The following is a 13,756-nucleotide window of genomic DNA, read 5'->3' on the forward strand; positions in this document are numbered from 1 at the left end:
TTTATTAATAAAAAAATTATTTTAAATACAGATAATTTTTTTTTTCTAAAATAGTATTTAATTTAATCAAGTAATTTATTATCTTTAAAATTAAATTTTATTTCACAATTTTTTTATAGGAATTTGTTCAAGGTCTAAGGGAGGAAAAAAATTGAACTTGTAATATATGCGTAAAAAATATGTCACTAAGTTTATTTAAAAAAGAAAAAACTTCTCCATAAGATTTCTGGGAGGAAAAAAAGTTTTTTATAAGATAAAATTGGTTTATATTAAAGCATTGTTTAAAAACTCATAATTTTTTAAAATTTGTACTTTTAATCTAACATAATTTAATTTTAACATACAGAAACTTTCTTATTTTTTTTCTCCTAAAATTTTTTAGGAAAAAATTGTAAAGCACAAACCCCTGATACAATGATCAAACACACAAATTTATATTTATATGAGATTGATTATTTTGTTATAAGAAACCTAAGCAACAAGGAATTGAAAAGGTGATAATACTTTTCTATAAAAAAATTCTTATAATTTAAGAGTTTTTCACATTATAATATTATATGTAAAAATGAGTTGTTTCAACTTTAATTTTAATTATAAGATATTATATATTGTTAAAATATCTAAGAAATACTAGATAATATATTACATCAAAGTTCAAATCACCATCAAATGAGTCTAACTCATAATTAAAGCGTATAAATTGTTATAAATTCCGCTTACTATAAAAATGATTGAAACTAAGAGAAAAGAAAGTAGAAATTAGGTGAAGCAGTAGGTGGGGTCCACCAGTCTTTGAAATTACTAACTCTATAATTATTATTATAACTATAATATAATAAAAATGAAACTGTTTTTGGAGTACCATTCTTCATCAAAGAATAAGACACATCAAATAAAAACAAAACCCTAGAATATTTAAGAGGTATTCAAACTTTATACAAAACTAATATTATCAAACTTTAAACATTCATTCAGCCTATTAACCCGAAATCTTTACAAGTGTTCCAAAACTCAATTTTAGATAGATAGAATGTAACAACGAATTTATAAGTATTATGAATACCAATGTTTTTAAAAGATAATATGTAACAAAAGATTGTTTTTTTAAGAGTTATTGTGTTTGTTTTTTCTTACATTGGATATGTTGTATTTATAGATAAAAAAATAGAAAATAATAATAAGTGTGATTAAAAAAAAACGTTAATATTAATTCGTTAACTCATGAAAGTAGCATTATTTGTGAGATATAACGTATTTATCCATACAAGTGACAATAATAATATGATTATTTTTTTAAAAAAATTACACCAGTATTTTCAACAAACTCCCATATAGTTTAAAGAAAATAAAACTTTGGTAGAATATATTATTTTAAAAAACAAAAAATATCGTATTTCAATATAATTAACAAACCTTTTGAATTTGTGTCTTATAACTTGTACATATAAACTTACACTTCAGATAATATAGAAACTTAATTGTCTTGAACTTTTTTTAATCAAATTTTAGTAAATAACACATACAATATCGATATTTATTTTAAGTTTTAAATTATATTTGTACATCATGAATCATATAAGGACTTATTGTCACAATTTATAATACACTTCGTCTCGAGAATTTGACATGACATTTATTCATATTGAATTAATGTACTTTAATCAATAACTTTGGTATTATCCAATGAGTTATATTTCAAGAAATTGCCATTCATGTGGATATGAATGTCCATTTTGCAACGAACTTATGAGTTATAGTTCCATTTCTCTCAACAATTTAAGTAGTTATTAACCGTCAATCCTTTAGTAAGTTGATTTATATTTTTTTTTCTTCTAAGAATAATGTCTTGCATATATTTTATCTATCAATTTTTAAATATAGTTATAGGTTTGCATTTCGTTTTATCTATAATTTTTTTATTATTATATAAAATAAACAATTTTATCTATTATTGAAGTTATGTTGTATCTAAAATATAAAATACTAATTTTTTAAAATCTGTAAAGTGTATCTCCCCAATCCATGTTAGTTTATTTCCCTTTCTACTTTTGGTTTTAATATTTTTGTTTTGTTTTTTATACTGATGTTATTGTAAATTTTATATAATAATTTAAAAAAATTAAAAGAAAAATAGTGAAAAAAATTGTATACATTAAACAGGAACTCCCATTATATTAAATTAATATTTATTATAAATTAAGAGAAGAAAACACTTTTGACGGCTGCTATGTAAGTCCAAAGTTGAAAACAAGAAACTGCATAGTATTGCGGCTAGAAGACAAATGTGTGGTGCAATCATAACTCCATTAAAAAATAAACTTCCACTTCATAATTGACTATATTTTTTATATATTTTAATATAAATTATTATATTATTAAAATAGGTTGTATAGTAAGATTGTGTTTGATTTCGTGTAGTATTATCGATTGAGCTGAGTATCCTTCTTTGAGCAATTGAGTATTATTCTTTAGTCATTCTCGTTTGATGGTGTAGTATTTATTCCGATTTGATTTCTTTGGATTTTTGAGACAGTGTGCGAAAGCTCAGTGGAAGTGGCGGACAAGGATGACTCCAATGGAGCTATGATTTTCTTGAAGGTATATGAGAGGTAGAGAGAGTGATTGACTGTACTTGAAGATGTGAAGAAAAGGATCAAGGTTTCTATCCTAGAGATTTAGACAAAGGAGTGAGAAAACATGCAAACTTGACAGCAATTCATTCATATATTGATCTTAGAATTTCATAAGTCAAACACTTCTTTATATAGGTTAGAGAGGTCCGACCATTGTACAAAGAAATAAGTGGGAAAATTAAAAAATATTAGGTTTGAAAGTGATGCCTATTTTGGAGTCACAAGGCAAACATGACTAAGGTGTGTTTCATGTGACTTTCTATAAGTTAATGACCGACTTAGGTTAATTTATGAGTTTTCTAGAAACCCTAATTCAACTTAGGTTGATTTTTAGGTGTCTAATTCAACCTTATTTACAATCAAGCAAAATTAAAAGTAAAATTCATATTCTACTTTTGACAAGAAAATAAATTATACTCTAAATATTTACACTAGGTTATGACATATAGATGAAGGTGTCTCTGCCACCACCAGTAACAGAGTCACAGTCTTCTTGTATTTTCCTTATCATGGACCTAATGATTGGGTCTGAGCTTGACCTTCTTCCATCATCATCTTTCTTCCTTTAATCATTCGAATTTAAGTTATTGGTTGGGAGAACACCTGAAAAAGATATTTTGATGTTTAAGTAAGTGTTCAGTATTCAAATACAATTAATTTTATAATGATAAAATGTTTTTTTTTAATTGTTACCCTTATTTATAATATTTTATGAGTTTTTTTTAGAGTTAAATATTGATTAAAATGTGTATTGTAATTAACACTCATATTATTTAATACATATTTTTAGTAAATATGTTTAACCTTGTGTTGTTTGGTTAGTATCGAATACCGACATGCACGAGACGTTCGGTACAATTTTGTTTTATATGATGTCAAGGAATTATTTTTTATTCTTAAATTTAGTAACTTTCTCAGTTTATCTATTTATATCATTCATCAATTTGTGTATTTGCCTTATTTACATTTTCCTCACATATCCCATAATGTCTTCTTTTGTGAATGGATATAATGTTTAATAGAAAGAAATAAGTTACGAATCCAATAAGTAGAGAGAAACAAATAAAATATTAAAAGATATTAAGTATAGAAATAAATTAAATTTTGAGAAATTTAATAAAAAAGTAAACACTGATTTGATGATAAAAAATAATATAATCCAAGTTAAATTCTCAATAATTATATCTTATTATTGATATCAAAATTTAGCTAATAAAAAATAGTTAAAACTAAGATTGATATAATTAAACAATACGAATTAGTTAGTATAATTAAATTCCAAGAAAATGCATAATCACCAGCCATTTTGCATTTAACTGATATATCTTTGGAAAATTTTACATGCACACAATATATTACTAAAGAGAGATGATAGACAAAATAAAATTCTTTTAAATTTTAAATTTTTGATTCAAAATCTAAGAGAAAATGATTGAAAAAAATAAAGAAGAACTGGAAGAAAAGAAAGGATTTAAGATATGCATGAGAACTATTTCTTTATTCTATTTATCTCTCTTTAAAGATATTATTGAAGATGAAAAGATGAGAAAGTTAATTGGAGTAGAAAATATAATTTACAAATAAAAATATTATTTTAATGTCTATCATAAATATAAGTGTTTTATAATCTTCTTTATCGAAAAATTAGAAAATATTGATTTGTATATTTTTTTCATTTTCTAATTATAAATATGTTACCTTGTTTTCCATCTATTATGGAAAATGTAAACAGAAAAAAAGAACAAAATATAAAAAAAAGGATTTTTAGATATATAACATTTTAAAAAAGTAACAGTAATATAATTAAAAAATAAAAACGAAAAAAAAATGAAGTTTCTTCCTTCCATTTTCCCAGCCACTGAATTATTTTCTACACTCACATTTTTTTCGTTTTCCCACTAAATTATCCATTTCATTCTTCGCATCTCCACTGCATCAACACAATCCAAACCCTTAATTCCCAAATTTGCATTGTTCCGCACTAACACAATCACTCCACCGATGAACAGAAGCTTCTCTCTCCGGTAAGGTAACCCCTTTTGAATTTAATCCATTTCTAATAACTGTTTTTCAGTTACTCCTTTTCTTTACCAATTATTCTTACTGAAATTATAGTATCATTGGTAGTTGAAAATGTGGATGCAATAACTAGTCGTTGGAATTGTAACAATTTCCCATGGGTTGTTCAAGAGTTTTGAACTCTTTACCAGCTTGAAGTTATTCGCTTTTGCAACAGAGACATAGAACTTGTCATTGTTTAAGCTGCAACTTTACGATGAGTGGTAGAATTTAGGAAGAAGAAAATGTGTGTTAAAGACCGTAGCAAGAAACAAATACAAAAACAAAATGAGTTCTATCTAGGTTTGTGTTAATTTTCTCCGGACAAAGTGGTATTCAACTTGGATTTTATGATTTTCAGTTTGGTCGTTGTTTCCCCTTTCTGTTGTTGGTTCAAGAAACAGCGATGGCGAGACTCCCTCACCCTCTCAGTATCTTCACACAATTGCATTACTGGCGCCCACTTCTGTGTTGCCACTATGCCAAACGTGCCCTAACTGCCGGTACTAACTTCTCCTCCCTCACTACATTAGCCCGAACGGACAAATCACGAGAGGGAGGAACAACCACGGTTAAGCATTCAAGCAAAGCGAGAAGAAAAGCTTTCTATGAATCTCCGGAAGGGGTCTTATTGCGTAAGCTAAACCAGTGCTCATATGATGGAGATGTTATTCAAGCCCTTTGCCACTATGATGAGGCTAGAAAATTGGGGGTTCTACTCAACCTTGATCACTATAACAAATTGCTATACTTGTGTTCTGTTGAAAATGCTGAGGTTCCTCATTTGGGTCTCAAAAGGGGGTTTGAGATATTTCAGCAGATGTTGGATGACCGAGTTCAGCCCAATGAAGCCACCTTTACCAGTGCTGCTAGGCTTGCTGCTGCCAAGGAAGATCCTGATATGGCTTTCGAATTGCTAAAGCAGATGAAGAATGTTGCTATTGCTCCCAAGCTAAGATCGTATGAACCAGCTTTGTTTGGATTTTGCAAGAGGGGTGATGCTGAGAAAGCTTATCTAGTTGATGCTGACATGATTGAGTCTGGTATTGCGGCTGAGGAGCGTGAGCTTTCTGCTCTTTTGGAAGTCAGTGTCAAAACAAAGAAGGAAGACAAGGTGTATGAGATTTTGCACCGTTTGCGCGCAACAGTGAGACAGGTGTCTGAATCAACTTCACGGATAGTTCAGGACTGGTTTAACTCAGAATATGCTGCAAAAATTGGAAAGGAGAAGTGGGATGTTAACAAGGTGAGGGAAGGGATTCTTCAAGGAGGTGGAGGATGGCACGGTCAAGGGTGGCTTGGGAGTGGGCGATGGAAGATGGTGGACACTCAGGTGAACGAGGATGGTGTGTGTCTCTCGTGCGGTGAGAAGCTTGTAAGCATTGATGTTGATCCAAAAGAGACCGAAACTTTTGCTGCCTCATTATCTAAATTAGCTTGCCAAAAAGAAGCCAAGGCAAACTTTGTTCATTTTCAGGTAGAACAAGATTCACTGTTTTGTTTAAAATTTTTGTTTGGATACTTAAAAGCTGAGTTTGGTGAAGGGCCATCCTTTTTTCCCTGTAGGCTACCTTTGACAAAGTTTGCATATTGTAGTGTTATTTTCAATTCTGTCTTCAATTTGGTTATTGATAAAAAGTTATCAATGAAATAGTGATTGATGTATGAGTTTAACTTCTGCAGAAATGGCTTGAGCGGCATGGCCCGTTTGATGCTGTTGTAGATGGTGCAAATGTAGGCCTTTCCAATGGGCATAATTTCAGCTTTTCGAGGGTGAGCATGAAAGTATTGAATTTATTTAGCCCATTGCAAAAGTAGATACTTAATGGTTCCTTGCCCTTGGTTGTAGCTTAATACTGTTGTTGAACAATTACGTCAAATAAGCCCTTCGAAGAGATTGCCCCTTATAATTTTGCATATAAGTCGGGTAAATGGTGGTCCCGCTCAAAATCCAAAAAACAGGAGACTTATAGAAAATTGGAAAAAAAATGGTGCTCTTTATGCTACACCTCAAGGTTCAAACGATGACTGGTAATGTAGTGCTTCCATAAGTTAGATTGAGTTGCCTAATTTCCTTTCTTATTTTTTCTATTTTACTTTTCCAATGAAACTGATGGTGTTGATTGATCCATGTAGCTGACTCCATGTAGTTGGATTGGGGTTGTATGTTGTTAATTTGTTGTATCACACATTCACAACATTGACATGAATAGAAGTTCAAAAGTATACATGTTTCTACGGTCTTACACTTCAGTTGTACTAAAATGGTGTTGTTTTATTTAACACAGGTACTGGTTATATGCTGCTGTTAGTTGTAAATGCTTACTGTTAACAGATGATGAGATGAGGGACCACTTGTTCCAACTACTGGGTTCTAGTTTTTTTCCGAGATGGAAGGAAAAGCATCAGGTATTATAAACTGTTCAAGAATTCCCTATATATTATATAGTATAACTCTGCCAGATTCCGGATGCATTCTTTATAACGTATACTCTGAATTCTGCTTGACTACCCAAGGCTAGCAGCAAAATCATAAAACACCCGCCTGAGAAAAAATAATTTATTAAATGGGCCATTGCATGCTGTCATCATTTAATTGTCAGATGTCATTATTTATAGTGTCATGCTGACTAGTATATTATATTAAGAAATATAAAAAATCTTTTAAGTGTAACAGCCCGCAAGCTTGCAAGCTTCGAAACGTATATTTGTGTTTGGTGACACCAATTAAGGAACGAGAAGTGCTAAGAACACACTCTAATATATTCTTTCTAACGAACTCTCTTCTATCGGTAGGAATTTATTAGAAGCTATAAAATTAGGAGAGATATTCATTAAATACGATGTGAATCCCATAAATTTGTGATTTTTCAATAAATTATACAAATAAAGAGAGCATGTATTCCTAAAAGAGTGTGTAAGAGAATTCCTTTTCCTAGTATTTTTCATGAATATTGGTTACAATGGTTTGGACATTTGTAAAGAAAGTAGTTGGAAGCATCAGTGAGGATAATAGATTGCATGGTATTTAGCCTTGCAAAAAGGGGGAGAGGGAGGTCTTGAAGGACATTGGAGGAGATTTTTAAGAGGGATCTCATGATAAATAATATTGTTGAGAATTTGGCCTTAATAGCATTGTGAGATCCATGTAGTTGACCTCACCCAATGGGTTAGGATTTTTGTCGTCTTAGTTCACTAGAGTTTGTTATGTTTCTGTGTTAGAATCAGTTCTCAAGAATTGTAGCCTTTCTTGATGCTGGATTACTAATGTGCTATTTGTCTTTTGATCATGACTTTTAATCGAGTTTTTGACTTCAATAGCGAAAGGATTGACGATGTGTTTTTTGGTTTACAGGTTCGAGCATCAACTTCTGGAGGCTCCCTAATTATGCCTCCATGTTACTCTATAGTTATTCAGGTGAGATGACAACCCAACTGCTTTTTCACCGAACAAATGATACTGTGGCTATATAATTGTTCTTGCTCTGCACCAAGATATAATCCATACCTGTGTATTGAATGAATTGGGCTGATTTTTTCCAATCTGAGGGTCCGGGGGTTGTCTACCTTCACTTGTGTTTATTTTGTAGCCCTTCTTTCTGTACTGAAAGCGAAAACAATGATTTGACAGATAAAACTGAGCTTTCCAATATTCTTAGACATGCTAAATGTAATATAACTGCAGGAATCAGCCAATGGTAGCTGGCATGTGCCAACTGTAACTAGTGATGATCCAGAGATCCCAAGGAAATGGTTGTGTGCCACAAGATCCAAAAAAAATTCATTGCATAGTGTATGGACATCCTCCTCCAGGTCTGATTGCACATGAGGGAGGCATATCTTCATCTTCTTGGTTTGTTTTCAGTAGTTATTCCAGTTTTTTCTCATCTTGAGTTGTAGTTCCAAGCAGCTGTGATGAACTTAAGGCACAAGATGTGGAGCTGCTACAATTTTCATTTCTTTATTCTGTATTTTATATTTTTTGTTGCTCAATTGTTTTTCCTTTAGCTCCAGGCTGCCCAAAAAGGAAGAAAGCTTGCTGGTCCTGCTAATTTGTCCCATCTATTTTGCTCAAGTGGCATTAAGTTACTTTAGGAACTGATTGGGTCCATTACCTGCACATCAATTTGCCTCTGTATACCTCCTTCGTAACAGTATAGGATAACTTCTGCTGTGGTAGCATATTTTTTCCGGAAAACATACAGGTATATTTGGTGTCAGTAATGATTATTTGGGCCATTGAGTTCAAGAAAATAATGTATGACGAGATTTATACAAATCTTTGCGAGCTTCATGCATGACGAAGCATTGAGAAAATATTGTTTCACACAATTTTGGGACATTGGTTGACTCTTAGGACTTTCATGAAATATTTTTTACATTTTATGTATTTATTGACCCTTTGGTTTGTGAAGTACTTTTGACATGTGTGGATACTAAGATTATAATCTAACCACTAATTATTTAGTTAATTTTTTGATTCGGGAATCTTAATTTGTATCAAAACATGACATTCGGTCACAATAAAATATTACTGCAGTTGTAAAAACTATTAAATTGTAAATGATATACAGTGTTTCATGCAAAAATTGTAAATTAGAAATAAATAGTGAAAACTGTAATCAATGAGAAATAAAATTATATTCAGATTCCTTATAGTTCAAGAATAGATATTTGCTTTTCTTATTTTTAATAAAATGATATTTATATTTTTTTGTAATTTTTTAATAGATGTTTACTTTGTTTATGTTTCTAATAAGTTATACTTATTTTCTTTTGTGGTTTTAATAAAGTGGTATTTACCTCTCTTATTCTATGTATTGAAAATAATTTTTTATAATATTTATTTGCAAGAAAATTTTAGTTTTAAATTTAAATTTTAGTTAATATGATATTTTAAATAGAGTAAATAAATGTTATTTTAAAATTAAAAAATGCTTATGTCATTAAACACAAATTAAAAAAAGTGTAATTTCTCCAAATAAATAAAACAACTTATCTAAAGTCTTATAAAGCAAAATTATGTACTATATCAAAAGCTTGTGAATTACTTATTTTAGAAAAACGAAAATAAAACAATTAAATAACTTAATAGAGTTTAAGTATTGAATGAGTAAGTACCAAATAAATTAGTGGAATAATTGAATCGGATATGTTTTAAAGTGTTTCTTCAAATTCTTACAAAATAACAATTTACGTTTATATTTTTCATTAGAATTCGTAAAAAAAGAAAAAAAAAATTGTTGAATATAATTTGTAGCGATGATGCAAAGTTGTATGATTCATTATTGTAAAATTAAAAGTCGTTTAAAATTTGCCTTTTGATGTCGATTTGTAAAGTGATTGCTCTGAAGAAAACTCATAAGGGGATTAAAGTGTTTTGTGCTGTACTTCAAATAACAACTTCAATCAATCTTCTTCCTTCTCCAGTTATCCATCTTCATGATGAAATTTAGTTGTTTTATGTTTCACTTTTGCAGCATTTAACCTTACAGTACTCATACATAAGCTATGGAAAAAACAGCAGTGAATGTCATTTGAAATTTATGTGAAACATATGAATAATCACCAAATGTTTCATAATAATATGAAACTGGTGTACTTCAATAAGAGGAAAATGCACAACTTATCAATTCCTAATATGAATATCAAGAGAAATTCCAGCAGGAAAATAACCACCAAAAGAAAATATAGGAATGATGCTAACACAGAGAAGGTAAAGAAGCTTGAATCAGAAGCAGCAGTTCAAAAAACAGACTTTATTCCACCTTGGGAGCAATCAATTGATGCAACCCTCTGTATAATCCAATAGAGATCAAAAGGATGCTTACATATACCATAAGATACATACATCCATACAGCATATTCTCAATTCAACATCTACTTGGGTATAACAAAATAGTCTTGGCCAAGCTTTCAAATTCTAGTTCGTGTCACAGTTTTGTTGCATTTTCTTTGATATTGCAAGAAATCACAAACAAAATCAACAGTAGTCGCAGACACTACAAGCACCTTGCCGTTGCAGTTCTGGACATTGCAAGTAATTACAAAATAGATGCAGTCACAATTGCAGCCTCAACCAGCAAAAACACCTTGACATAGAAGTGGCAAATTGTTTTCTTAAAAACTTGGTCTTAAGCTCCATCGAAAAAGAATCAAAAAATATACAACCCATCTTCCTCTTCCTCTTCTTCTTCTTCATCATCATCATAATAATAATTCTCCACATTTTCATCCTCATCCTCACTATGCAACATAAACTCTTGCCCCAATTCCTCATCCTCATTCAAAACACCCCAATCATCACGATCATGGCCATTTTGAAAACCATGTTCTGTTCTCTTCTTCCTCTTGGGCACTAAATCTACTTCCCCATTCTCAACGGCACTCCAAGGCACCCACAAATCCGCATGCCTCCCCAAAGCCCTATCCCAATCCCCCACCACCACAGTCCCCAAATCCGCCTCTCTCGCCCTCCTCAACATCTCCGAAAAATCCGAATCATCCGAAACCAAAAACAGCCAATCAATCCCTCTACTCATCGAATGCACCATCTGCCTCTTCAACGCCCAGTCCGCCGCCTGCGGCTTGTCCTCCACCGTCTTAACAAACACCCCCGCCCGCCGAAGCTCCGCCGCCAGCCCGTACCCCACCTTCGGCACCAGCAGCGTCCTCGCCGCCTCGTTATACTTATGATTCCCGCGCAAAAACCGTTCCTTGAAACGGTCCCGTTTCTTCTTCCCCTTCAGCGACTTCAACCGGTTCAGCTTCTTCTCCCGCTCGCGCTGGTGCAGCTGCTTGAAGTGCTTCTTCAGGTCCATGTGGGTCTTGCACTTGCGCCCACACACCCCGCACGTGTAGGGCTCCGAGGGCGTGACTACACCCTTTCGTTCGAGGATGTCGAGGCTTCTCCGTTCGCGGCGCTCGTGGAGGACCCACTGGGGGAGGTGGACGAAGGCGTGGCGGTTGGCGTAGGCGGAGAAGTCAGTTACCTCGCCGAAGCGGGCGGCGAGAGTTTTGAGCGAAACGGCGGCGTCGTAGGGGGGCCCGCGAGGGGGCTTGTTGTCGAGGTCCCAGAGAACGACGACCTTGTCGCTTTTGGGGGCGTAAATGCCTTGGGAGTTCTTCACCATGTCGATTTCCACGCAGCAACATTGGATTCGTGGGTAACGCTGAGTTATGTGTTTGTTCCAAGGAAGGTGCCTTGGTTGTGTTTGTGATAATGCGGAGTGGAAATTGAAGTGGATTGCGTTTGCGTTGTGGAGAATGATCGAATTGTTCATGCTTGATGCTGTGGATAAGACTCACATCACTCTCTGTTCAGTTTCAGTGGAAGAAAATAAAGGAACCTCTTTTTGCTTCTTTCTCTTCATCTTCCCAATTTTTTCAGAACACCTTATTTTTGTTTGCTTCTTTCTGGGCTGCTCAATAATTTTTCTGGGCTTGGTCTTTATGCAAGTTAATCGGCCCAATATCATACAATTTAGACAATTATTTTCGGCAAATTTAAGATTTTTCTGGGCTGGTTAATAATTTTTCTGGGCTGTATTTCTTCCTGCACCTCCATATCTTCTTCTGTCACCTCCATACACAACATGAAAATATATTTTTATCCTTTTTGTGCCACCTCCATAGAATAACTTCCGGATTATGTAATCCAGAAACACATATGAAAAAGGACTTCCAGATTACATAATCCGGAAGTTAAAAAAGCTTCCGGATTATGTAATCCAGAAAGTAATCATGCATCTGAAAAAAGATTTCCAGATTATATAATTCGGAAGCTAATTAAAAATTTGAAAAATGACTTCTAGATTATGTAATTAGGGACATTCTTGAAAATACGAAAATCTATGGAGGTGAGAGAAGAAGGTATGGAGGTGCAGGAAGAAGCAACCTTTTCTGGGCTCGTCAATACTTTTTCTGGGCTTGGTCTTTATGCAAGTTAATCGGCCCAATATCATCCATTTGTAGGCAATTATTTTCTGCACCCGATAAAATTTGAACTTACGCCTTATGTTTATGTGAAATGACAAAAATACTTAAACAAGAGATGGGTGTAGATGAAACTCTATTTAGATTTTTTTTTGAAATATGAACCTTTTTTTAATTCTGTAATCACCTTTTCAAAATACGGTTTTATATTTTACTTTTTGAAATTTCTTTTTTTATAATGTATTTATTTTATTTTATTTTGGGATGAGATTTCCAATCTTTAATTCTGTATTCAAAATACAAAAAATTATTATGAATTTGTTTTTCCAAAATATATATTTTTATTCTAGATTTATAATTTTAAAAATTTAAAAGTGAATCACGATAATCAACCGATTTTTATGAAGTGTAGTTATACCCTCAAGTTAAAGAGATATATTTGAAGTATTGTCCATTTGGAAGGTCGGTGTTTCATCATGATTTTATCTTTAAAAAACATCTTAATAAGTTAAAGAAAGAATTAATATATAAAATGTCCTTAATCTTGTCCGTGAGTGATGTGAGAGTATATTAATTCTAAAGAAACATATTATTTATTGTGTATATCATATTTGAATAGAGATTGTATCTCATAATTAAAAGGGACCTGAGAATAATAAATATGATAGATAATGTGAAAGGAAAGAAGGAAAGAATTAGAGAAAAAAAAAAAAGTATATATGAAAGAAAAAGTGGGTATATGTTTTTGTATTGATTTATACGAGTGAGACAAGCACGATTAAACATAATGAAGTTTAGTCTATGGGATGCAACCATATTGTAATATTTTATTCACAGCTCATTTATAAATGTAAGTAATTATTGAAGTTTGTGGCAAGTTATTTAGAAATATTATTAAAGTTTGTGATAAGTTGAGAGTTTAGAATAATGTAACATTTATTATTATATTTGAAAGCAAGGACACATTATATATCTTAAAGTGCAATTTACAATTATCAAACTCATATCACATGCTAATTCAACTTATAAGAAAAAGTGCCTATCTTTAACTTATCATTCAATAAAAGTGTGAAAGAAATTCTCATTAGCATCGTACCAAATATATTAACACTATAAAACCATCAATTAGT

General features: G+C 32.0%; 2 protein-coding genes across 7 annotated transcripts; one reads left to right on the forward strand and one right to left on the reverse strand.

Annotated features, from left to right (window-relative positions):
- The first annotated feature begins 4,462 nt into the window (after nucleotides 1–4,462).
- Nucleotides 4,463–9,023, forward strand: LOC137816514 (proteinaceous RNase P 1, chloroplastic/mitochondrial). Of its 6 annotated transcripts, none has more exons than XM_068619679.1 (7): nucleotides 4,463–4,662; nucleotides 5,053–6,168; nucleotides 6,375–6,464; nucleotides 6,541–6,722; nucleotides 6,980–7,100; nucleotides 8,047–8,109; nucleotides 8,377–9,023. In XM_068619679.1, exons 2-7 carry the CDS (start codon nucleotides 5,098–5,100, stop codon nucleotides 8,518–8,520), a joined length of 1,671 nt encoding a protein of 556 aa, XP_068475780.1. In that variant the 5' UTR covers nucleotides 4,463–4,662; nucleotides 5,053–5,097; the 3' UTR covers nucleotides 8,521–9,023. The 6 variants fall into 6 exon arrangements, with proteins under 6 accessions (XP_068475780.1, XP_068475786.1, XP_068475781.1 ...); XM_068619685.1 differs by having other exon boundaries at nucleotides 4,463–4,657; XM_068619680.1 differs by having other exon boundaries at nucleotides 4,505–4,662; nucleotides 4,761–6,168.
- A 1,412-nt stretch (nucleotides 9,024–10,435) lies between these two features.
- LOC137816516 (uncharacterized) lies at nucleotides 10,436–12,125 on the reverse strand. Its single transcript, XM_068619688.1, has one exon. The coding sequence runs from the start codon at nucleotides 11,972–11,974 to the stop codon at nucleotides 10,847–10,849; it is 1,128 nt and encodes a 375-aa protein (XP_068475789.1). The 5' UTR covers nucleotides 11,975–12,125; the 3' UTR covers nucleotides 10,436–10,846.
- Between the last annotated feature and the right edge of the window lie 1,631 nt (nucleotides 12,126–13,756).

The sequence above is a fragment of the Phaseolus vulgaris genome, chromosome 1 (genome assembly GCF_000499845.2).
Source record: "Phaseolus vulgaris cultivar G19833 chromosome 1, P. vulgaris v2.0, whole genome shotgun sequence".
In the NCBI taxonomy this organism is placed as follows: Eukaryota; Viridiplantae; Streptophyta; class Magnoliopsida; order Fabales; family Fabaceae; genus Phaseolus; species Phaseolus vulgaris.

Bases quoted from the DNA above. Each gene is read 5' to 3' on its own strand.
- LOC137816516 (XM_068619688.1), bottom strand. From the start codon at position 11,974: ATGAACAATTCGATCATTCTCCACAACGCAAACGCAATCCACTTCAAT.
- LOC137816514 (XM_068619679.1), top strand. From the start codon at position 5,098: ATGGCGAGACTCCCTCACCCTCTCAGTATCTTCACACAATTGCATTAC. The intron at 6,723-6,979 runs GTAATGTAGTGC...TATTTAACACAG, and splicing joins CAAGGTTCAAACGATGACTG to GTACTGGTTATATGCTGCTG. The intron at 8,110-8,376 runs GTGAGATGACAA...ATATAACTGCAG, and splicing joins GTTACTCTATAGTTATTCAG to GAATCAGCCAATGGTAGCTG.